We start from the raw sequence: 26,892 nt of genomic DNA, 5'->3' as shown, positions 1-26,892 counted from the left end.
AGGTTTGAGTTTGATATAGTTTTCTTTTTCCATAAATGTGCATGAAAAACATGGGCTGATGGGTCCATGATGTGTTCATGTCAGGCTGCGACGGCCTGGGTGTTATCTTTAACTTCATATGCAAAAAGGCCTCTTTGAAAATTTACCCTGCATTCTGAATGAATCCTGGTATTTCATGTTGCACTGAATCTATCAAAATTAAATCTGTTGGATCAAATCATTACACTCCTCCAGCCCAGGCAGCACATGCAGTAGTGATCGTAGCAAACTTCCAAGACAGTAAACTTAATGGGATGTGATCATATGTAATGACCACCAGTCCATTCCAATACTGTCTGAGCCACAGCTGTACTCAATCCAAGTTGAGGGGGAGAAGATTAAAGAAAAGGAGGAGCAGGACGAGGAGGAGGAGAAAGGAAGCAATAGATGAGGGGGGAAAGGGGGACAGAAGAAAGAAGAAGCGGTAGATAAGGTGAGGCATGAGATGAAGGCAGAATCTCAATTTCTGTCACTTCACTGACACATCCAGAGAGACTGAAACAGCGGGAGGCTGCTGTTGTTTTCCAGCTCGCTTTTTTGTGCTTGTGATTTGAGTGCACTTTGGGGAAGACCCTTATAATCCCACGCAGGTTTCTGTCCTCTGCTGCACAACTGTTTTGTTTAGTATCTTTGTTTTATGTTTTTTTTTCCCCTGTGCAAATAAATAAAGTAATAAAGTAAAGTAAAGAAAAGAGGAATCCTCCTCCTCCTCCTCCTCCTCCTCCTCTCAAACCCTGTCTGTCACATTCCTGCCTTTCTCCATGACGTCTCCATGGATCTGAGCATGTGGGTGAGCAAATATACCCTCATGCTCGATCACACACGCACAAACACACGATCGGCTCTCTTCTCACCGCAAGAAGGAGCTTTCCCAAGTTTGAGGTTTGTGTTTGAACATGCACTCTGAACAGCCAAATGGATGAAGAAAGCTGATAAATGTGCTGCTTTTCTATATTTCTCAGTACAGTATATAATGGAGCAGCTAGTGAAGTATGGCATTTGGTTCTCAGAAGCGATTTTCATTTTTAGTGTAACATTCGTATTAGGACTCATGTAATATTGATGCAGAAGAGGGAGATTAATAATGCATCAGAATGTTGTCTAATCATTTACGGAGGGAATGGTGTTAAAAAGAGGTGACTGGAGGGAGAGATGGTGGAGTGAAAAGGGTAAAATGAAAGAGGAAGTAGCCCTTAAAGGGATAGTTCAGATGATTTGAAGAGGTGTTGTGTTTATGCACTTTATTGAGGTACTTATCCATAGCTCCTTTTTTTCCCTACAGTTAGGTAGATGAACAGTAGATGCGAGTCAATACATGGCCAGGGTCAGCAACAAAATGCATTTTTAGCCACTTAAAATGGTCTAAAATAAGCAATATTAGTATAAACGTATGAGCGTACGCTATATTACTGCTGTAATTTCTAATAATATTACATAAGATCTTTTTGTATATGGTTCAAAATTTTCTAGATGTCAGGCAGAGTATGTATTCACAGCAAAAGTCTATTTCTATATTTGCAAAAACTATTTTTCTAGTGTTTTAGAAAAATATGTTCATTTTCTAACAGAAAACTGTGTCAACACAGACAAACTAGGTGCTTACATTGAGTGCTCAGTGTTAGAATTGCTGCTGATCTTGCAGCCATGATAAAATCTTGCATGCTAGCTAGCAATACCTATATTAGTATTGATTGTTCATGTTAATTTTTAACCAGTTACCTAGAAATAAGTTATAAGTTTAAATCTAAACCATAGACAGCAGAAAAGAAATACTGTACAACCAAACTTTCATACCTCAAAATCAGCATTTTTTTAAAAACTTTCGCTTAAGTGAATTTTTTTCTCAGGCAGCGAGAGAATCCTACTGAGCATGTGCAGAGTAAGTGTTAACATTCTGATCTGACGGATTGAATGTTTTGCAGTTGCCCCCGTTATAATTGCCCCGGGTTTCCCCTACATTCTGTTGGTGACACTGTCCACGGTGCTACATTGCTTAGCTTTATTCAACAGGACCCACGATGCTTCTCCAAACTGGCGGCATGTTGATCATCATCTACTGTAGCTAGTACACTGACTATTGATAAGTATCTCATTTAAGCCCACTTCAAATAACTCCAAACTATCCCTTTAACAGACACTCCTGTATGCTCCTGTCACCTCCTGCATCACACAGGCAGCGGACTGCAGTATCAGTGACATCTGAGAACATGAAGGCGTGCAGAAAAAGGAGGGAGGCGTCCACCTTTCAAAAAGTTCCGTGCAGTATAAAAGACGCCCTTCAATGCTCCTGTTCTTGTCCTACATAATCGACAACCTGTGATGTTCAAAGCATTCTCGCAGTTCTTTTTGTAATGAGCTGCTGTGATTTAATTTTCTGTTTACCTTGGCCTCCCTTGTCTACTTCAAATTCCTACTTCTGCGAGAATGACTCCTGACAATCGGCAGAGTACAGATGTTGCATTCAAGTGCTCTCTGCAGCTCCACGTGTGGGCGGAGAGAGCACTTGTGATAGTATAGTGAGAGCAAGAGAGCAAGAGTTTCTCCACTTGAGAAAGAGTGACATTTGCCCCCTTTTTTTGCTCAAGATGCAACATCATGTGGCTGTGATGCATCATCGTCTGTTGAAGCTCTAAGTGTCTGTGAGTCATCCATAATGCAGCGGTGTGTTTAATGTCTTTGATTCTGTGCGACTAAACAACACAAACCTGATGTTTGTTGTTGATGGTTTATGTAGCTGAGACATTTCTGCTGCTATCAAACCACATCGAGGCTGTGCCAGAAATAATCTTGTCATGACATCAGACTGTTACTTTTGGGAGTTTATCCACAGAAATAAAATTCATGCAGCACCAGATGACAATGAGGGATGTGAGGCGGCTGCCAGTAGCTGTTTTTTAGCACCTTTAAAGTGATTCAAGGTGGAGTTAATTTGTACTGAGAGGCAGGAAGAGTCTGACTGATGGAATCAAACTAAACTTACGGTTTTCAGTAACTAAAAAAAAAAAAAAAAAAAGATAAACCACAATGGTAACACACAGAGAGGAAGAGCATGTGAAGCAAAATTTGGGCCATAATGAACTACATATTAACTTGTAAACCTCATATGTAATATATAAAGGGAAAAGTGTGTATAAATATTGCAGTTGTTACAGCAAAGGACACTTTAGATTTTGCTGCATCTCATATTCTGCACAGCAAGAAGGTATAAGGCTACAACACTGTACCATCTACTGTTTACATGTTGACACTGTTTTCTCTTTTTTTACACTGCTTTATACATTTTTAAAACTTTTTAAACAGATTTTACACTTTATTTTATACTTTATTATGCATATTGATGTACCTTATTCTTACATTAGTACTGGCATGTTAGTATCTATTCTTTTTTAGTGTATTGAGTAGTTGCTTACTTTTGATTATTTGTTATCCCTTTTTTCTATCCCTTATATGTACATCTGCTACTGAAATTTCCCCACAGGGATAAATAAAGAGCTACCTACCCAACTATTCTTCCATGTTTTTGAAACTGTACAAAAGTGTGGGGCAACATGTACATGAAGAATACTAAATCTCTGCTGTGCTGTGTTACTGTTCATCAAGTCACGTGTGTTGAAATTTAAAGTTTTGGTTGACTTAAAAATGTTATTAGTTCTGTATAAAACTATAAATATGCCTGACAATTTACAAAAGTTGTTCATATTAAGATCAAATGATGAGGATCACAGAAGGACATTTAATTTCAAAGGTCTGTAGGTACATACTACATTAAAGGGATAGTTGGGGTTATTTAAAGTTGGGTTGTCTGAGGTACTTATCCACAGTCAGTGTATTAACCACAGTAGATGTCAGTTGGCACACCCTCAGTTTGGAGAAGCAACAGGACTGCTGGTGTATGAAGCTAATCAATGTGCTGCTGTGGACAGGGCTGCAGTAAAATGTATTCTAGCCACTTTCACCACTTTACTTTCCCATCAGACAGCCTTTTTTGGCAGAAAACCACCATTATATAAGCCAAATATCGTTCTCTCCAAACCAACCAAAGACCATAGTTGAAATCAGTAATTTTACCTCTCAGCTCATGGGAGTTACTGGTCTACCACTGCCTCGATCTGTTGGTTTGTTTCTGTCATTGTGTGACTTCGGTGAATCCAAACCATCCTTTTAAGACACATAAATCAAACAATAGCACAAACAAAACAACTGTTCATTTCTCCAGTAGACCAGCAACTCCCATAACATTACTGATTTCGCTACTAGAGTTTGGCTGGTTTGGAGAGAACGATATTTGGTTTATATGGCTTAGATTCAAACTAATATTGACTTCTTCAGATGGGCCTTTTTACGGGGTTAAAGTATGTTTCCTTGATCCCACACACAGCAGTTTATTAGCTTAGCTTCCATGCTGGTGCCCCTCTCTGCTTCTCTAAAGCGGAGACGTTTTGAAATGAGCAAAACAAACTTAAGTAAACTGTCCGTCACCTTTAATCAATCAAAGGGACGCCACTTGTTGTGAAATAAAACATTTATTTAATATGTCTCAAATGTAAAAAACAATCTACAACTGTAATTGAGAATATTTTCTTACCTGTTAACCCACCCGTACATGTTTTATTATAGTTTTTGGCTTGTGACATATCATCAAAAACCGCAGGACTGCAGATTTTTTTTTTTTGTTTTTTTTGCAGCACAGCAACAGAACAAACTGATAGTGGCCTCACAGGGACACAGTCCATAACATACTTCCAGTACAGATGGACTCGGTGGATGACACCATCTGTGCACAAACCCTGCTTCTATATTTGTACACAATTATAAATCAGAATTAAGCCCAATTTTCAGTACCATTCTTACCGAGTATTTTGCGTTGGTTGCGAGCTCCTCCCCCTCTCTCAGCCAGCTGATCATTGGTTTTGGATTTCCCTGGGCAGAGCAGCTAAGCAGAGTGCTTCCCCCTTCCTTCGCCTCCACATACTGTGGTGGCGTTGCTGTAAATGAAGGTGGGGCTGTGGAGAGAGTCACAACAGGAATGATTACAGCAGTGATAACATTTAAATTAAACAGTAGTTGGATGTTGTCTTCAGTTTGAGATGCTTCTGTTTTCATTCACAGCTTTTGCAAATTTTTAGCCCTGATAGGTCTATGGCTGGACCGCCACTTTGGTCGAAACTGAGATGTCCAGATGACTCTGAGTCTCTGAAGTTGAAAACTGATTGACGGGTGGATGCCATTGTTAAAACTGATTGGTTAAAAAATAAACACAACCTCCCATCAGCCTCAGTCGTTTAGTGCTAATGTTAGCATGCCAACAAGCTAAACTATGATGGTGAACACTGTAAACATTCCTGCTAAATATTAGCATGTTAGCATGCTGATGTTAGCATTCAGCTCAAAGCACCTTAGAGAGCCACTGGCATGGCTGTAGAGTTTTGGATTAAGTTTACCAACCTTCTTCTGCTGCTGAAGTGGTTAAAACGATGCAAGATTGCATCTAATAGAAATAAAATCGCTGTCATGGTCCTGCTGGGCCCATAGACTTTATATTGAGATGACATCATGCACCTTTTAATCCTCAGGAAATATTGTACAAATCGTTATTGTCGTGCGCAACCTTCATATCCCCATATTTTGATTTTTTTTTTTAATAAATCAGTGTTATTGATCACCCTTTATGAGGATTTTACAAATTGATTTATTTATTTATTTTTATTATTCTTTGGGCTTTTTGCTTTTATTAACATAGGACAGCTGAAGATATGACAGGAAAGGGGGAGAGAGAGGGGATGACACGCAACAAATGTGCCGCAGGCGGGAATGGAACCAGCAGCCGCTGCAGAGGACTGACAGCCTGAACACATGGTGCACACGCTCGAGCTGCACACTATATCGTTTGAGCATCTTCATCTCAATGTACGTGTGCGCAATAGTCAAATTGCAGGTCCTGCAATGTAGGAGGCAAATGAACTAAACGTGTTCTCATCTAATTTCAAGGGTATCTGACACACACTGTGCGCAGCGATCCACCAATCACAATCGTTCTAAATCAGTTTGCCAAAGCAGACCACGCCCCTGCATATGAAGTGAGTCACAAGATCAGTGCAGGTTAATTGTCCACAAGATGGCAGCAGTGCAGCATAACATAAAGTGCTATTCAAGTTATCTGGTGAAAATTCCTGTATTTTTTCATATTGCAATATATATCGCAGGGTTAAAAAAATCGCAATGTCAGTTTTTTCCAATATCGTGCAGCCCTAGCACACGCCTTACCAACTGAGCTATAGGGGCGCCCAGGATTTTACAAATATTTAACCCCTGAAAAGTATTAAACAGAGCTACTAACTTTGACCTAAACAGCATTCAGTTAGTTTAAAAACACAGGGGTATTTTCATTTCCTGAAACGTAACGGTTTGGGATATACAAGATTTGCATCTTACAGCAACAAAATATAAAGCCTCCATGTTTAAAGAAAACAACAAATTTTACAGGCTGGTGGTCTGCGAGGAAAATTTTTGTTGTAGTACCGTCGTTCACCAGTGAGACACACTGGCACCAAGGGATACTGGTAATAGTAAACTCTCTTAACACATACACAATTATGGCACATTCCTGGAACACATGGAACTATCGAGGGATGAGAGAGGACAAACTTTAAGAGGAATACTGTTGGACAGAAGCTGCTCAGATAGCAGGTGATGCCAACGTTTTATGAAACTGCTCAGCACCAGAAAACGTAAAGGAACCACTTAGCTCCATCCCTGCACTTCCTCCTGATGTTCCTGAGCTCCACTAACAGCCACAGGGGAGCTCTTCACCACCTACTGCAGGCCAATAAACTGTAGTTTCCCCAGCCAGCTGCTTTCAGTGTTTCAACATAATATTTTGATTATAAATAGTGGCACTGTGTTTAGTTAAAGAGAAAAAAGGCGCCGCTATACAAGTGGGTCACTGCTTGCCGCTGGGAGTGCTGCCATGCTTCAGACTGCACACAAGCACCTGGCATGGAGTAAACAAATCGCCCAATTAGCACATTTAGACATCTGCCTGTCCATACTGCCCTCTCACTCTCTCACACTCATTACATTATATGATACAGTAGATTAATGGAGACTCTAATAAAATGCACGACTGCTTTATGTATCTCCTGCTCGTGTGGTTGATGGGTCAACAGCTGCATTAAACGGATCATGACGCATCATTTTATTTATCAACAGGAAATCTTGTGCAGTTGATGCACTGTGAGTTTGTGCTTTAATCTTGAGATGTACTTAATTGATTCTCATCGATTGGGCTCATCCCAAATATTCAATTAGATGCATTGGTGGAATGCAATTCTAAGTACATTTACTCAAGTGCTGTATTTAAGGGCAATTTTGAGATTCATACTTCATACTTCTTCCCCAACATCCATATTGTACTTTTTTTTCCCCACTACATTTATCTGACAGTTAAAGTGAATTTAAGTGATAACAAGTTTATTTCAAATCCAGGACTTTTACTTGTAATTGATAGTAGTAAGATGTTTTACATCAATTTGGACCTGACATTATTCTCAATTCTAATTCAGATTTTTATCATTGGACTAAGCATCAGTTGAAACAGGCGGCACACATGGCGGTGACAACAGCAGGTACACTGGTCAACCTGGGAGTTGTTTCACGCCATCAGGTACAGCTCGTCACGGAGGAAGTGTCACCACGGCTGGGAAACTTGGGAGTTGCTCTACAAAAAAAGTAAGCTGAGCATCATATTCTCGGCCTACTTACTGCAGCTCTTCATCAATTATATACATTAAAAGACGCTTGAAGATGCTGCACTCCCACTGTTCGTCTTTGTAGACCACACAGCACATCGGCAGATGGCCTGGATGCTCAGACGTCGGCTCTGGCCTGTTCTTTGAAGGCTCACATCCGCCGCTATTTGCTCACTAACTCCAGAGTGCGTCTGCATCGTTTTACTCCCTCGCCTGGTCTTTCTTTTCTTGTCTCTGCCCCTCGGAGAATACGGCTACATAGAGTACACATTTTTCATTGACTTCACATCATGAGCCTCAAACGTGTAACGTGTTTCAGTGTATACTGCTGCACAGACGCAATCAACTAGACTCTGAGTGCCTCTCAATCTGGATTATCATATATTATACTTGCTGTGATTTGAAATGGTCACTGTGTCACATGAGGCATTAGTCATAAGTTCTTGGCCAACGTGGAGGACTACTCATTTGACATTGATCAGTCATAGCTTTCCAATTATCTTCACAATTCCACTGCCAGCAACATATGGTGAAGTATACTCATGTGTGAGGAAGACCACTCTCTGCTCCTCAGGGTTAATTTGCAGACCAAGTCATAGAAATTGTCACATCAGGTGATCGCAGACCAGTGATTTTTGTCAAGACGCCATCAGGCACCAGGGCTTGCCATGGCAGTCATTGTTACCGGTGTGCAATGGTGTTCGCAGACCATGTCATCAGTATGCTACAATTATAAACTGAAAGTGTCTGCTCTGGACAGCAGCTGAGTAGCAGGAGTTGACATGACGAAGATGGCAAAGGATTTGGTGTCAAACCTAAAAGCAAAAGTGCATATTTAGCAATATTTTGGATTTTAACCCAGTGCTAACAGAAACTCTGATAACATTAATGAGGCAATCTGAAAACTTTGTCTGATGAAGGTGGCAGCAGCATCTGGAGGCTGAAAGAGAATGAGGCTGTGAGAGCTCAACTGGAGCATCTGTTTTGTTCAAATAAGGGGAAGATGTAAAGTTATAACATTAAAGACCAATTAATAAAACACTGGTTTATTAATTGGTCAGAAACTGCTTATTATCTGTGTATTGTTTATTAACTGGTTCCTCACTGTGGCATCCTGAAAAGCACCTAATGCTATTTATACCCCATGTCTTTTTTTTTTACCACTATTGGGCTGAAATTGTGAAGTCTGCAAAACAAAAATGCCAAATGCATCTTTTTCTTCCTTCCTCTCTTCCCCCAAAAAACAAAGAGACAGAGTTGTGTCCATTTGTTCATGTAGGCCACATATGTGTCCCAATATTTGGGCATTCATGTGAGCAATTTGTGAAGACCAAAAATGTGTACTTATTATCTAAATTTACATCCCACATGGCCCTGAGAATGATTGTTCACTCCACTGGTAGCCACAAAGGGCCCGTTAGTGACTGACAAGGACAGACACACATGGGGAATATATGGTGCTGGTGGACAAATGAGCTGGCATTTGGGCCCCAGTTGGGTCAACCAAATGGGTCCTAAATGCCAGCCCATCAGTAACCCAGTGACACAGTGGCAGGGTCTGTCTTTTTTATGTTTCAGTGTAGATGGATAAGTTAAAATCATGTGAAAATGCTGGTGTGCTGGTATATTCTCGCTCTCTGAAAAGCTTGCTGATGCTTGAAAAGTAAAGAGAAAGGAAGGACACATTAGATGAGACCAAAGAGGAGAGGATGAGGAGGAGGGAGGGCAGAGACAGAGACTGGCCTTAGTGTCTTTTTCGGGCACAAGGCCTTGCCATCTGACACCTGCCACTGAGTGGGCACGAATTCCCTGTCCGCTTGGCAGGAAGTTAAGGCCAGCAAACAGGAACTCAAAGGAGGAGTGTATGCAAATACCAACAGCCAAAGGAAATGGGTGCCCTTAGTGTCTGTGTGCAGGCCAGACGAAAATGGCACCTGCTTCTCTCACAGACACCCATTTAGAGGACAACAGTTGCATAAAGTCTTCATATCAAGTCCTTCTTTGGATATAAAGACTCTGGGACAACTACTGCTTTGGCGTTTCCATGAACGTCTGTTTTAAAAGCCTCTGTGAGTGAGGGGGATGTCAGACACAAGAACATTTCATTCTTTTTACTGGATAATTAAAACATGTTCACCTTTATCACGGGAAAATATCACAGGTTCAGCCGGGTGGATCACGTAACAAAGGAGCATTCTGAGTAAGTTATTAATAACGTACAGAAATATTGCATACGATAGTGCATCTTCCATCCTCTATGTCTCTCTCTCTCTTACAGACATGCTGGCTACGGTGGAGCTGTACATCCCAGCATCTGTGTCAGCAGGCAGTGGTTTTTCAGTCAACGTCCAGCTCGCACTGAAGCTGCTGCTCAGTGATGGTCCGAGAGACAACAGAGGCTCTTTGTGTCAAAGACACAGAGAGAGACAGCCCAGGTGGGTGTGCACCCACCGAGCAGCAGCAGCAACTTCAGCGCAAGCTTAACACAGACCTGCAAAACACCAGCAGCACGATCGACACAGACGCAGCCAGCAGGGAAAATAAATATATGAATAATCCAATACTAATTTTGCTGTTCAAACACCATAGTAACAAACAAAGCTTTGAATCATTCAGTACAGCCCCACGGCAAACTAATCATAAAAAATCCAGGCAGTTGTCCCACCAAACGACTCAAAACCTCTCTGCTCACGCTTTGTCTGTCTGTTTTAGTCTGAGCCAAGTCAGCAACAGGGAACTGCCATCTTACATTTATGTGTATGCTACTTTTAAACTATTTTCACCACTTCACTTAGAACAACAACAACAATGTCATTTAGCTGACACTTTTATCCAAAGCGACGTACATCTGAGAGCTGATGCAACACAAGCAAGAATCTTACAACAGGGAGAATTGCACCAGAGGTGGATTATTTCTGGCCAAAATACACCAGACCTGCCTCCGAGCGACTTGTGACGATGTCTCACTGACTGTGGCTGACCTGTGAGAACCCCCCGACACCCCCCAAGACACATGTTGCTAGATTCAACTTGGATGTGCAAGAGGCCAGAAAGAAAGACTTTTTAAAAGCGTGTTCAGCTTTTAGTACTTGTGTAGCTTCTAACTGAATCTATGTGGTTTGTAGTTTTGTTTCTCTCCTGTGTCACCGTTTGTACTTTCAGGTATTTATTTTACTGTTTCATGTTCACTCTCAGTTGAGGTGAGTCATTATAAGTTACCGCTGATGAAAACCCATCTTTTCCTGCTTTTGCAGCGTCACAATAAAATATTTTAATTAACAAAATAACATGGTATTTTTACTGTGAAGAATTTACAGGTTAATTTGCTGTTTTACTGCTGCTTGATTCAAGCTAAGCTTGTCTTAAGTTAAAAAACATCTTCGAGCAGGTAGCCCTGTTCTAATGGAGATGCAAATCCTTGCTGCGTTGAGCTGATATCTGAGTCAAAGTGAGTCAAGCCAAGCCAGCACATGTGTATGGAAAAGGAGTCTTTGAAGGGAACATAGATGACGGTTTCATTTCTCCTGTCTCACTGCAAGGTACACTGGTGCACTGATTTTTTTAGGTGGCACATTTTACGGAGATGTCAATCAAAACATTATCTACCACGCCTACACAGTCATGAGAAATGGCCTAACCAGCAAAATAAGCTGTTTTTGAGGCTGGGTTTTTTAAGTTATGAAGGTTTATTTACACTCAGATTTAATGAGTCACTCAACTTTGATATGATACATGCATTTTTACTATTTTCTCTTTACAGCCAGACACATTACATGCATGAGGTCATGTAAAACTCCATCACTTAATATACCAAGTACATATGACATTCAGGGATATTATTAGTTCTGCTTCAGCCCAAAGAGCTCCGTTTCTGTTGAAAGGCCTGACAGGAGTGGAGAGCGGCAGAAGAGGGAGGGAGGGAGGCAGCCGGTGAAGTTAAGAGTGAATACTGATGAGGCACGCTACAGAGATGCAGTATGCCTACACAACAAAACATTGATACACCCATACACATGCACGCCCACAGACGTTTTCACAACCTCCAAACATCACGAGGAGCGTGCAGGTGACAACCTATTCACTCTTCAGCTACAACTTCAAGCAGCAGACAGAGATCTTATTTAGACGCATACAAACACACACAATGAGATGCTCTCATGTCAACGGTGATGTAACACACTACACACAGAGCACAGTGCAGACAGTAATCTGCAGCATGTGGCGTACGAACACACACACACACAATACACACAAAAGAAAACATAATGTCCTGCATTGATAATAAGCATTTATACAGATCAGCATTTTTCATTCCACAGTGATTATGCCGTTCACTGGACTTTATAAATGGCTTTTTACACAGTATTTCGCATACGGCGTGTTGTTGTAATCATTATTCACACACGAGAATTGCACCCATTGTAAAACATATGCATGATCAAATCGAATATGCATGAGTTTCACACAGCACTCATAAGCGCCAAAAATATACATGTGAATGAGCTTGACAGTACTTTGCGAGCAAAGTCTCTCTAACAACACAGCGGATTACAGCTTTCTGAAGTCAGAGACCTGTGAAGCTTTAACACCAGGAAATCACCACTTTTGGCCCGAGCTGTTCTTTTCAAACGCCTTTTCAAGAAATATTCACACACTTATATTAACCTCTTACAGAGATGCCGACTAAAGACCCTTTTACAGTGGACAAAAAGACCTTCTGACAGGCACTAACATCTGGTCTTTGTCTTCGGTGAGAAAGGGTACAATCAGCGTTCACTCCTCGGTCAAATTACTGCAGTATTTCAGGTATTTATTGAGTCCAGCTCTGATCGCCAGTGACGGAAACATCACTCCTAGTGGATACGCTAATTTTCGCCCCTTTTCTGAAGCAGCTTTTCGTCTCCGGCTGTAACTTACAGGATTATTTTATATCTCAGCCACAAATTCCATCAGTCTCCGTTCAAGCAGCGCTCAAACATCGTTTAAAATTAGTCAGCCTTGTGCTTGAAAGAGACTGAAGTAAATTAAAGCAACTAACACACTTTCTTAAAAATAAAGGTTCCAAAAGGGTTCTTCCTAATGGGCTGAAATTCTACTGAGAATCATTAGCTTCTGAAGAACTTTTCTTTGAAATAAGGGTTTGTCAAGGGTTCTAGTAAGACTAAAGGTTCCATTTTCATCCAGAGAACCCTTTTTGAAAGAAAGAGTTCCTCAAGATTTTTTAGTCAATGGTTCTTCATACCTTAATATAAAAGGGTTCCTGGTAAAACCCCCTGGGTCGGTTCTGGATAAAACCTTTGGCATATGAAAATGGTTCTCAAATCCTCCTAGAGTCACTTTGGTGGATTCTAAGTAAAACCCTTGGAATATAAAAGGGTTCTCAGTTGAACTCTGGGGTTGAGTTCTAGATAAAACCCTTGGAATATAAATGGAGTCTTGGAAGAACCCTCTGGGTGGGTTCTTGGTAGAATCCTTGAAATAAAAAAAAGAGTTCTCAATGAACCAACTTCAGTAAGTTCTAAGCAAAACCTTTGGAATATAAAAGGGTTCTCGGTGGAATCACCAGTTTGGGTTCTGGATAAAACCTTTGGAATATAAAAGGGGTCCTCGATACAACTCAAGGGTTGAGTTCTAGATAAAAACTTTGGAATACAAATGGGTTCTTGGTGGAACCATCCAAATGGGTTCCAAATAGAACCCTTAGAATATAAAAGGGTTCTCAGCAGAATACTCTGGGAGAATTCTTGATAAAAGGTTCTTGGTAGAACCCTTATAAGGTGGAAAGGTTCATGATAGAACCCCCAGAGAGGGTTCTGGGTGGAACCATTACACCACAGAAGGGTTCTCCATGGAACCTAAGGGGCTCTCAGTAGGACCTTTTACAGACGGTTCTAGGTATGTTGGGTTCTGGGTAAAATTCTCTGAAAAGGTTCCAAGTGAAACCTTCATGTAAGGTTCTACCAGGAACCAAAAAGCCAAAGACTCCTTTATGGTTCTAGTTAGGAACTTAATTTATAAGAGTGTTACTTTGTCAGTGGCCTCCATGCTGCTTCCTACTGTTCACTACATGTAGGTCTATCTGCAGACTCACAGCAGCTATGAGATACGCCTAGTACATGCTGTACCCCTCAGTGTAGTAAAGTGAAGTGCTGACAGTAGGAAAGGAGTCTTTAGCAGGTTTTAAAAACCTTCATATAAGTGCTAATTTTGGTGTAAAAAAAATCTAAGACATGCAGGGAATTAAATAAGACTACATGCATTTGCTGCATTTACTTTCCTGCGTCTTTGCTGCATCATGCGTCTGCAGACAGCATTTATTCAGTTACATCTCCTGCAAAACATATGAAGCAGCTTAATATAATATCTGTCTAAAAAGCATTCCTCGCATGAAACAGATACAGCAGGGTTTAAAAATAAAAAAAATAAATAAAACACAAAGGCATCGTTGTCTCTGTCGTCTCTGGTGCGCTGCAACAATGTGAAGACACACTTCACACAGGATTCTCTGAGCCACTGGGGCATTCCTGGGAAATGCAAAGGTGCAGATTTTTTTTCCGCCTGGTCATCAGTTTGATAGCTCTCAGACTATCACAGACGATCCCTGCCGGAACCGCCTTAAACAGGCCACAATCAATTCTCTTCTAACCAGCCTCTCATCCCCTTTTTTTACCCCAGGCCTTTTGAAAAGGAGCTGCAGGAATGATCTAAAACAGAGTCCAACAGTCACTCAGTCAAATGTGCCAATAAAAAAAAACTGTCACTAACTGGACCAGGAGGTCAATAATTCACTCTGCAGGACCAGGGTGACTGAGGGGATGTTTGTGGAGCTGCAAATTATGAAAAATGTCTTTATTTTTCTTTATTTTCTTTTATCAAAAAGTCCAGCAAGTACAAGAAGAGTTTGTTCAAAATCACTCAGAATGCCCTTCTAAATCTATCCTTTCTTCCTTTCTATGTTTAGCACAAGGAAGTATCATTTAAATAATTTGTAAATTCAAATATTTAATTTTAGGAAATGTCAGGAAATAATGAAAATAATTTCCACGTGGCATCTTCAAATGTTTTGCTTTGTCCAACTGATGCACAAAATATTCAATTTAGACTGTTTTAGAAAATGGGAAAGCAGCAAATTCTCACATAAGAGGACCTGGAACCAACTGAATGTTTGGCAACTTTGCTTTTAAAAAATGACAAAACAATTAATCAGTTGTAAAAACAGTTTCTCTCAGCTGTAGGGCTGCCCCAAACACAACATTTGTGAGGGCTTTGTCAGTGGGAAGTATGGGGAAAGCTATCATACTTTCCTCAAACTAGCAGTCGTCATTTACTTATATGCTTTGCTATTATTAATAATAATTATGAGTCTAAGGAGAGACGAGGACAGGAAGGGAGACACATTGCCGCTGCTTATTCCATCCCCACCTCCAAAGTGTCACTTGACGGGGGAGCAAACGTTAAACAGTTGCAAGCACGTAGGAAGGATTGAGCTTGAGCTTTTTCACGGCTGCATGCTCGCGGTTTGTGCAACTGGAGAAGAAATGCTTTTCCGCTCACAAATACAGTTCTGTAAGGTCGCAGAGTAAAAACCGTTCCCTCGTGAGGATGCTTTTCAGCTTGTTCAGATCAGAGCTTTTATCACGTGCACATGCCTGCTTTTTATGTAGGCGGGATTTAAGACTAATTAAAAGCCATTAAGGAGCTCAATTTCTCGTTATTTATCGGTCTTTAGCCTCTTTTTCGGTGCAGGCGATGCAACGTCCCTTTCCTCTCTTAATAAAAAAACATTACTGATTTGGATGTCGATTACCATGGCAACAGTAGCAGCTTTGAAGCAGTCTCGTCATCCCTAGTCAAATAATCGATTAGCCTGTGTCCAAATAGCGCTAATGTCGTTTTTCAATTGTTCTATATGAGGAGCGAAGGCCTGCCGCAGCCGCATAGAAAAAAGCCATTGTGCCCAGCGTCTTTTTGTCAGAGTGCTTCTTTGAACTTTTCAGAAAGGTGCTGGTGGAGACTCATCAGCCTGTACAGCAAAAAAATGGAGGAAAAGCTCGTTCTGAATGTTGCGGGTGAGTATTTTATGAGCTTTTATCAGCCTAAGCGTTGTAAACTTGTTGTTAGCTGTGTAGTCAACCTTCTGTTAACGTAGCTTTAACTTTGCTTCGTAGCTAAAGTCAATCATAGTGCAAAACAACATTTCATCAGAACCAAAAATGACCAACTCCAAGTGAAAAAAACACATTGCTGCACTGTACTTTTGACCTTCAGAGATTCGAGGTGCGGTGTCCAAAATGTCCTCTAGAAAAGACTACTTTATTTCATATGGAGCTGGAAGTGTATGACGCAGGTTTTCTGTTTTTTTTTTTTTACTCTCTTCCCACCCACTAACATATGTTCCCAGGTCAGAGAGCCGGCCCTGCGGGCAGGTGACTCACCATTGACTGTGAGGTGCACCCAGCTGCCGTTGTGGAAGGTGTCGTACTGTTGCTCCAGCATCAGGACCCTGCACTCGTACCAGCCCTGGTCCTCGGAGCGCACGGGGTCAATCTGTAGGGAGGCCTTTCCATGCAGAGAGGCTCTACCTGCAGACACAGAGGACGAAAAACACCAGAATTAACCACTTTTTCTGCTTTAAAACACCCCTTGCCTGCTCTTTTCCAGCAGCATTCAGCACTCACGCCTAGTAGCTTTGCTGGTCACCACAAAGATCCATCATGGCAGTGGGGGGTTAAGTGCTTTACCTCAACCTTTTTTCGTGCAAAAACAGATTTCTTGTTGCCAACAAGTCATGGTGTGATATTTTTCTGTGAGCACTAGATTAAAAAAAGGGCTTTTGTTTGTCTTCTAAAGTGATTAAAAAGACAAATAAAACATATTCTTCTAGGGAGTACTGTATGTTATTAGGATTAAGTGCAACAATACATGAATCTCTGCTGCTTCTTCCATCTTCTGTTTCTCTGCAAGGGCTCCATAAACTCAGACTTTGAGCTACTAGTTATTAAAATAAGCACAAGCACAAGTCTATTTAGATGCATAACGTCCAAGTCAGGTAATTCATTCTTTAGTTCTGTTTTTTTACCTGCTTATTCCTATTCAGGGAGTGCAGCAGGCTGGAGCTTTTCCAAGCACTGGATGGAAGGCAGGAAATCACCCTGGACAGGTTGCCAGTCTCTCACAGAGTTAACAGAGACAGACAATTCCTAACACTTACTGTACAGTCATACCTACGGGCAATTTAGAGCCTTCAATCAGCCTGACATCCAAGTCTTTGGACTGTTGGAGGAATCACAACAGATACAAAGAGCATGCTGACTCTAGATCCTCAAACACAAAGGGTTATTAGCAAATAAATTCAGTTTGTACGTTTAAAAGAACTGTTTTGACATTTTGGGGAAAAATGCTTGAACAGTAAATACGAAGCTGCAGCCAGGAGATGCTACTTTTACGGAGTTTCCTGATGGAAAAATAACCATACTTGTTGCTGAAGTAATTAACCACTAACTCTAGTGCCATTAGCTCGGTTAGTCGTGCACTGGGAGCTCCCCGTCCGGGAAGAGTCAGTTAGGTTAATGGACCGTTATAGCTGTGTGGCTGTGGGGGAGAAGAGTGTAGCGTTAATGCTCATTCAGTGCTATCAGCTACTGTAAATCTGCAACAAGTCCATCCCTAGCTACCTGTTTTTACAGGAAACAAGTAATTATGTGGAATCAAATAGCACCGCTTTCATTTCAGGAGGAATATATTGTAATTTCAGTCATTTTGGATTTTCCATCATCATCTTTTCATTATGCTTATGCATTTACTGCATTATGTTGTCCACTTGCTGGTTTGCTAAACTGTTAGCCTCTGTGGCTTCTAGGCAGTTTTGGTGTCGATGTTGCCGTTGCCTAGCAGTGGTGTTTTCATGATTTATCCACTTGAACACCAAGCAATTTAGTCTTGTTTTCATCTATTGTAATTGTGCAATAGTTAGCTTAGCATAAAGCTGGACACAGGTGAGAAAAGCTAGCTTGGAACTGTCCAAAGATTTAAAAAGCTGTACCTACCAGCACATTTAAGACTCAGTAAATTACACATATATACTGTTTTTTTAATCTGTAGCCTACAAAAATCAAAGTGAAAAAACAAGAAGGATTTTGTTTGGATTTGGTTTTTCATGATTATTTTTGTTGCCTTTGTTCCATCAGGGCATAGCCAGGCTAGCTTTTCCCCCCAGTTTCTAGTGCCGAGTTAAGATTAACCTAACAATCTCCTGACTGTAGCTTCATGGGACCCCCTAAACTATAAACAAACTAAATGGACACAAACGTCACCTTTTGGATAAACTAGCAAAACTTTAACCTTAAAAGTTGTTTATGAACCTAATCTTTGCCTTAACCTGAAGGATTTCACTTACTGTAACTTCAAACAGAGACGATTTCTTATTTTTTGGGATCAATGATTTAGATAGACTGGCACAGCTGCAACTGCGACTAGACAGCCCTGCAGATTTCCAAAGGACTTTTACATGACTATTGATAAATTTTCAAATCTACAATTATGACTAGAGATGTTCAGATACATTTTTTTCCTTCACAATACCAATCCAATACCTGCACTTTACTGTTTCAATACCTGTGCTTTAAAAATTAAGCGTGTAAAAAAATAAATAAATAAATAAAAGTAAATGAATAAATAAATATACTACTAATTACCGTATGTATGGGTGTGGTATGGTGTGATTCTCATACAGCCTGGCTCAGGTTAAACTTTTTTTGTAAAACATGAACAAATCTATACAGAATTAATGCCGTAGAAAATACTTTGCCATACTGGGAGGAAAAAAAGGTGCACAGGATGCTGTTGGGAAGCAGCAGGGTCCTGTTTCAGGGTCAATTATGTAGTACTGGATCAGTGCATAAATTTGCATACTGGTATCGGTATTGCAACAACCCTAATTATATGGTTATATATTATGTTATACTGGAAATATGTACAGCTAAATAGAGCTAAAATATATGACATTTGGATGGACTAAATCATGTCCAACAACAAAAATATACTCAGAATGGGGGGCTGTGTTCTGATATGAAGGTAAGATAATATCTTGCAGCAATAGATGTCCAGGCCAAACAGGCTTACAAGGCAGACTATCAGTTTCCATGTACACAGATGTGCAACCAAATATGAATTATAGGAAAACATATATTCTGTATTACTTCATATTTGACTCGCACTTACTAAACTGTTCTCATTTTGTACATATGTACTTAGCACACGAACTGAGGCTCGCCATATAGTGCACTGCTATGTCCTGAAATACCAAGTTTTTAGCACAGTTTCATAAGTAGTGGACAGACATGATTGCAATACGGCTATTCTCATCTAACTTGCAGCAAAGAAGCAGATAAATGTACTTCTCAAAATCTTAAACTACTTCTCTAACTATGAACTGAGAACCATCTGGCTGTAAAAATAAACCAGCTACCATCCAGTATTGGGAATTAAACATAAAACTACCTCAGAGCCATACCTCCAGCTGGATTAAAATAAAGTATTTGGTGTTGCTGTGGAAAAAGAGCAGCCTTGCACCTCACAGAAATCATCTATTTCTTATGAAACTTCTCCATCCCCGCTTCTTTTTTTTTCTTCAAGGCGGAGGATAAATTGGAATTCTAAAAGGAGGAAATCACCAGGGATGAGAGAAGTTCAGGAAACCAGGCATGGTGAAATCTTCAGCTGCTAAGCTGTCTGTCTTCAAGCCTGCAGCCCGCTGCTCACATGGCTGCCTCTGACAGCCCAACAGACTAAAACACTCGCTTCTGCTCTGTCTGACGAGTGTTCTCAGATGGAGCATTTTTCCAAACTTTGATGTGGAGATGTACTGTAAGCACTGCTTCCTGTTACTTCACACTGAGTGTCAGGCAAATATATTGACGCCGAGGGCGGGCTGAACGGCTCTACCAGCACTGTATATAAATGCAATAGATAGATACCCCAACCCTGGGATTGCTGCCATAGCTGGGGTAGAAAAGTGACGTTTTTTTAGTTAGCAGAAAATCAATACAGCAAAGAGGAAGACAGAGAAGCGGGGACTGCAGTCTTGCAGTAAAAAGGTAGCTTGTCTTTAAAAAGTCAGGTCTATTTTTGCCCTGGCATTGAAGTGCTGAGTGGGGCGGGTGGTGGCGTGAAGGGTAGGGATCAACCTCAGCTCCCATTTGTCAAGGAGTGAGAGGGTGCTGCTGTAAACAGAGTTAACAGCACTGTATCCACGTCAGGACCGCCCCCCAGGGCATACACCACTTACACAGTACAGGCTCCTGTCTGCTGTGAAAACCGAGGAGCTAACACCTTGCTCAGATCACATCACAAGTTCTGTCAGAGAGGAACGCTCTGAAGAGGAAACGCTAAAGCGACAAAGTTGGCAAATAACAGTGAAGTAAGCTAAAATAACAACTTAAAGACCCAAAGAGGTACAATTAAAAGATGGGAAACATGTAGCCTTTGATAAGATTACCACTATCTGAAATACATACATACATAATATAGTTAAAGTTATCTTACTTTTCATTCATTGTGATTGTAGCATTTGCTGCCATATACCTTTTTCACATGAGAAGGTTTGACTTATTATATCGTACAACGACCGTAACATATACTATATGGTCAAATGTCAGTGGGTACGCCTATCAGTGAATAAGTTCAGGTGTTTCAGCCACACTCATTGCCAACCAGTGCATAAAATCCAGCACATGGCTGTGAAATCTCCCTCGACAAACATTTAGAATTTAGAATGGGTCGTAAAGAGCTTAAACGTGACCAGTTCATCGGACCCACTGGATCTGCCTAGGAGCATCAACAGTGGAAGACCAAACTGCCACTGGAAGCAGCATCCACACATGAACTGTGCACCACAAGCTTTGTGAAACGGGTTTCCATGGACAAGAAAAGGCAGGCAACCCGCACACCATCGCACACAATACCGATGCATTGGTTCTGGACTCTGGAGCAGTGGAAATATGTTCTTCGGAATGACGACGAGTTACTATCTGGCAGTCTGAAGGACATATCTGGGTTTGGTGGATGCCAGGACAAAGACAGACTCACAAGTCAGTCTCTAAACGCTTTGCTCAATAGAGAGTGAGGACAATCTCCCAGCTTTCAATAATTAGAGTTTTAAAAAACTGTGTTCAGGGTGGCCCTTCATATTTGGGCGGTGACATGCAGAAGTTGTGTGCTTAACACTGAGGAGAATGTGGGAAGAGCCATGTGTCCAGTAAGGTGTGCCCTCAACTGTTTTGCATTCAGAAATACCCAGATGATCAGTATGCAGAGAGATCTCTGATCATCTGGTACTGAAAGACTAGGAGAACGCTACCCACTGGAATGCCACTGTAAAGTCTGCACCTGTGCACAAAGCGAGGTCCGTAAAATAATGGTTAGCTGAGTTTGGTGTGGAAGAACTTGATTGGCCGTCTCAACCCCATTGAACATCTTTGTTCAGTGAGGTTGTGCAGGCAGATTTTGAGCTAGGCCTTGGGAAGCCAGCCTTCCCAGTAGAGTGTAAAATTTCCAATTATTCTGACTAATACATTATTCCAAGATGGCAAATGCACAGCCAGCCTTGTAGTCACGCCAAATAAAATGTGTATTTCATTGCATAACATAATTTTAGCAGTTTGTTAGTGGTTCTAAGTAGCTGTTAGTGGTGTAAAGTATCTTTATAACTTACTAAATCATGTGAACTAAAGTCAGTATTGGATTTTATTTAAATACTGATGGAGTGATCGAGGTTTTGCTACCATTTTCCAAAGGTTTGTTGTTGCTTTTGCCAATTAGGACATATTATAGTTGTAAGAAACTCTAAATATATGACTTGAAATTACAGCTTGAAGACCGAATGATTTTTGCCATGTGGCTGCTTGTAATTACAGTCCTGCTATATAAGGTGAACACAGAATTTTCTTACCATGAGATTAAGATGTCTACCGTGAAAAAAATCTTTTGCAAATAGTTGCCGGGCCAACCACTAACTATGCTAATGTGTCACAAAAATAGTGCCAGAAATACCTTTATTCTCCATGTTGACATACTTTACATTACTTCCAATGTTCTTTTAATACTAATTAAAATATAGAATTTTAAAACAAAATTCTGAAGCTTATTCATGGACAAGTAGAGCCCCTGAGAGGATGATACTGTTTTACATAAACTATAGACTACATATCTATTTTATTCTTGTGCAGTCTGCAGCTGAAGCTGGTGCTGAGAGAGATATGATTTAGTTTCCCAATCACTTGTCCCAAAGCGGTACGATCTGACACTAAAATTTCACAAGCTGCACATCTGAATTATTGATTGCGTCATGTGGGCACAAAAATAGATGTTTTTAAATGTTGTAATTTCCATATAGCTGCAGGACAAACTGGCAAAACGATCCGGGATAGATTTTAGTCTGCAAGGAGATGTGTGCAATTTCACATTTAGCTGTGAATTAAACAGGGAAAATACACAGATTTAATGAGGAAAAGAAATCATATCTTCTCTTTGGGGAGCCTTGAATTAAATATTAAAATAGATATACTGTAGGTCTTAACAATTAGACCGACTGGAAACTGAACAAAGCTAATGCTCCCTGACCCAGACCAAAATGATTGACCCACAGATGGATTTACTGTCACTGAAATCTGCAGTACTCTGCACAGTGAAAGTATTTTTATTTGTCTGCACTGGAAGTACAGTATTCATGGACAATCTCTGTTTTGGTAGCAGCTGTGTGATTGAATAATATCACATTTAATCTATTCACCAATTTTATTATTTTGAGTGGTAACAATTCATGGAAACAGCCCAAATGAGCTTTGAGACTGTGAGTCCCCAAAGAGCATCTCATAAACTACAGTCCGGTGTCATTATCACACTGTCACCATGCACATGCAATCCCCACAACCAACTTTAATCTATGTAATGAGACTGGCCATATTCATGCCGCATCTGTTCGCTGGTAATTCCTCAACAGTGGACTTGACGCCACATGGCAGAGGCCCACTGGAGCCTGAGTGAGCACAGCGGAGGGTGATGCTGTTTGAAAAGCGCTGTTCACTCAGACCCTGCTGCTTGTCAGGAGGTTACAGTAAACAATGAAACGCTCCAGCAGCATCTACAGTAGCCTCCATGAAACAAAAAGCAGGGTTCCCCAGACGGTGAGTCACCGCCATTAGTCTTCTTTGCAGTGATGACCCTGCTTGAAAAGCCCACAGGGAGGAATTTCAATGAATTCAATATTATTTACACCATGTCACTACATTCATTTCGATAAAAAAATGATAAAGAATCTGTTATGTCCATGTTTAGTACACTCACACTAGGGATTTGAATCTTCCGGCTTTTCGACAAGCATTTATTTCACAGCACATTACCAGGTCAGGCAGGGGTTTTGTGCCTGGTAAAGAGGTGGGAACAGGAAGGGGTAATTCTGACCCCATTCTGACAGCTCGCCATCTTATCACAGACACTGAAGCAACCTCAGAAGAACCAATTTCCTGCTGTGAGTAGTTTGAGTGAAGGCAGACACAAACACATTGTGTAAGCCAGGATAGGGAGATCTAAAGCTTGTGTGATGCTGTGATGAATGTAAAGAAAAACACACAATTAAAGATCGTCGCCACTCAAAAATGTGTTTTTCTTATGTTTATGTCCCCTAAAACGTCTGATCTTGACTATACTGATTTGTATCTGTGCATAGTTTGTCACTAGAGTGGTTTCTCTACTGACTAGGGGGGTGTCTGTGGACTTCTCTAGAACATGAGATTCAAACCCTGGTCAAGCTAAATTTGGTACGTAACAAGTACGAGAGCCAATCGCTGTAATGCAAGCAAAGAAACCTGAAACGTCCAGCACAGAGCGGGCTTGTCAGGACAGAGAGGGACAGTTAACATTAGCTGTGTCAGCTACTGCCAGTTACAAGCTAACAAGCTAACAGACAACATAAACAAATAAAAGATGCTAACTAACCACTCTGGTACATCTGCTAGTCCTCATCTGAGTGAGGCTCAGAGCAGAGCACAAGGACAGATCCAGAAAGGGATAGACATGCTTTTCAGAATTTAATTTTTTACTTTTTACATGGAAAAACCATGTTAAACAAAAGGTTAAGTTGAGTATTTTTACTTTAAAGCTACCACAAGAGAATCTGACCTGGTGGCAGACATTCAGAACAACAATGCAGAAATTGCAAATTTTCTCAATGACTGGTTAACTTATGTAGATTGTGTAGAAGCATCAGTAATAAATTGAGACTGTTTCATAACCAGTTAAAAAAAACCTTGTAGTAGGTTTAAAATGTGTCTGAAGATAAACTTTAATGTTATATTTTTACATTAACATGGATCAAATGCGAAAGGAGTCGGTCATCGAAACAGTTGAGCAAAGATTTATCACCCACCTTTGCATTTCCCATCAGCTCTGCAGTGCTTTTTAACATCTTTCAGTTCATCGTTTTGGTTTTACAGCCTGCAACTTTACTATTCTGGTTCAGTCTTTCCACTCTCATAGCGTTTTGGCCACAGCAGGCAGCTGTTTTCAGCAAAAAGCTCTGAAAACCTACTGTAAACTACCTGCTCAGCACCAAACAGCAAAGAAACAACAGTAGCAACTAGCTGATGATCATGGAGCATTTAGCAGCTACAGAGTCAAATCCCTCAGAAGTTAGTGGAGACAAACAGAGCTGAAAGAGAGTCAAAATTAGACTTAAATTCACCATTCAGCCAGAAATGTGATTTAAAATTGATGCTAATGTTGCTCCACATCTGCAGCCTGCATAAATGAAAAATTTCAAATTAAAAGGACATAATACACTCAGTAGCAAGTTTATTAAGTACGCCAAGCCAAAACTAATGCAGTCCTGCAATAAATTCTGTGGATTCAAGTGTATGGTCATTTTGGAGACTGCAGTTTGTGGTGCAGTGTTGCATTATACTGACTACCATTTTGCCTTTTGCATTGTATTAATGAGAGGAGGCTAAATAACAAAAACAGGGCTTGGCAGTACTTACAGTGTATTTTCCGTGTTTTAACGATTATTTTATGCAGGTTTCATAAATCATGTAAGTAATTTTTCAATCAAATGCTATGAATTTGTTGGTTTTAGCTTCATAAAAGCTAAGTCTGTCATGTTTTTTTCATTTCCTGTTCATTGCATTACCTTCCCTTGTAAACCACAGTTCTATATGTACAGCGTGTAGGGTTTTTTAATATACTGTACTGACTCTATACTGTACGTGTTCTGTGCTGCATTGTCACTAGAGCGTGTGGGAAAGAATGTATGTACAATGCAGCCATAAATTGCTGAGACACAGTTATTTCCCTCTATGCACTCAGAGGCAGCAGCAGATGCCCCTGCACAGGCCCAAACGCCATGTTAGAACCGAAACAAGTGCAGTTCAGGAACCAGAACGGTTTGCAGAGTCTTTCTCGTAGTACTTAAAAGCCTCACAGTTCTGTACCACGCCTCATGCCTTAAGCCTGAACAGCTGAAGTACCACTGTGAGGGAAAACACACTGGATCACGCTGATATTGCAGGTCAATCGTCTCAGTGAAATAGGATTGGGAGGTACATGTACACACAGCAATATGTTTCTGCTGTCAGCCAGAAGCTCATAATTAGGTCTGCGGCAGTGTAGGGAAATCTATATACTGTAAATGTTTACAGAACGATCATAGTTATGCAGAACCCTTAAAGCTGTAGTGCATAATGTTTTTGAAGTACAGCAATTTATCATTACTATATTATATGCACTCATAAAGGTAGATTTACCATGGTTTGAGACACACGCCATACTTTTAGGGAAATACTGGTCAGGTTACACGTGCCTGGTTGACAGTACTATTTGCATCTACCTTTAGCAAGTAATATATGTTCATGTAACCTGGTTAGTTGTTAACATCTTTACTGAGGCAAGGTCAAACAAGGTCAAACAACTTCAACAACTCAAACTGATAGACTCTGTTATCTTTGCTGTAGTTTAGAGGAATAGTTTGACATTTTGAGCAGCTATAAGAAGTTATCTCAGGACACTTTTCAAATAGGGCAGGTCTAGACTGCATTCTTTATAATATTATCTACAGAGACCTAACTATTCCCACCGTGAGCAAGGACTTGGCAACAGTGGCAAGAAAAAACTTCCTTTTAACAAACAGAAACCTTGAGCAGAACCAGGCTCTGGGTGGGCGGCCATCTGCCACAATCAGTTAAGTTGACAATGGAAAAAAACATGTTTTTTGGTTTGTTTGTTTTCGTTTTTTATGCTGAGTGTTGGATGAGAATGTCAATAAAACCTTCTTGTCTGTATGGTATGAAGCCACAGTCAGAAAACAGTTAACGTAGCTTAGCATAACAACTGGAAACAGGTAGCGTGGCTCTGACTAAACAAAATCCACTAACCAGCACCACTACAGTACATTAGATTTGACACAAATTAAATAAACAAATATACAATCAGTGAGCTTTACCAATGCAGGTAGTGGCTTCCCACTGTTTCCAATCTTAATGCTAAGCTAAGCTAACCTGCTGCTGGCTGTAGCTTCATATTTAGGCTATGCAGAGACGCATGGATGAGTGTTATCAAACTTCTCATTTATCTCTCAACAACAAAATGAAAAAGCCCAAAATATCAAACACCTCCAGAGTTCGAAATACAGGGGAGCAAAGGTTTGTTCAGCTCATCTGAAAGCCTCAATCGAGAAATTTAGGGGCAGCCCAAAAATATGGAAATAATCAGTGCCGCTGTTTTTGTTTTCTTTATAAATTTGTATCTGCCTGTATATTTAGGTGCCTGAAATAAGTAGTAGGATAATAGCAAAGCACTTATCAATGTGTGTGTTTATTTGTGCAGAACGATTTCTGTCTATTCCTGCTGTGGTCTACCATGCATGGAGGCACAATGAACACAAGTTACGTGCCATATGTTGTCTTTGGTGTGAATGTCCTCTGACTAATACGTGTCAGTGCTCACTGTTTGTTGGCATTTTCATTGTATCTTGGTGAAGAGTGATTAAAAAACATTACAACAGTGAATAATTATGTGTCTTTGTTGTCTCGGGCTCATTATTCTCTGTATGGAATGA

The 26,892-nt window shown here is 40.6% G+C and overlaps 1 protein-coding gene across 2 annotated transcripts in view; it reads right to left on the bottom strand.

Moving 5' to 3' along the window:
* igsf9ba (immunoglobulin superfamily, member 9Ba) overlaps positions 1 to 26,892 on the bottom strand; it is a 96,508-nt gene that overhangs the window by 43,035 nt on the left and 26,581 nt on the right. For both annotated transcript variants that reach the window (XM_084717896.1, XM_084717897.1), the window contains exons 3-4: positions 16,223 to 16,369; positions 4,891 to 5,042 (exon numbers count right to left, since the gene is read on the bottom strand). In XM_084717896.1, coding sequence (XP_084574022.1) covers positions 4,891 to 5,042; positions 16,223 to 16,369 — 299 coding nt within the window. The remainder of the gene's footprint in view (positions 1 to 4,890; positions 5,043 to 16,222; positions 16,370 to 26,892) is intronic.

Source organism: Lutjanus erythropterus, chromosome 4 (assembly GCF_056507025.1).
Source record: "Lutjanus erythropterus isolate fLutEry1 chromosome 4, fLutEry1.hap2, whole genome shotgun sequence".
NCBI lineage: Eukaryota > Metazoa > Chordata > Actinopteri > Lutjaniformes > Lutjanidae > Lutjanus > Lutjanus erythropterus.
This window is presented reverse-complemented; position numbering and strand designations above follow the sequence as displayed.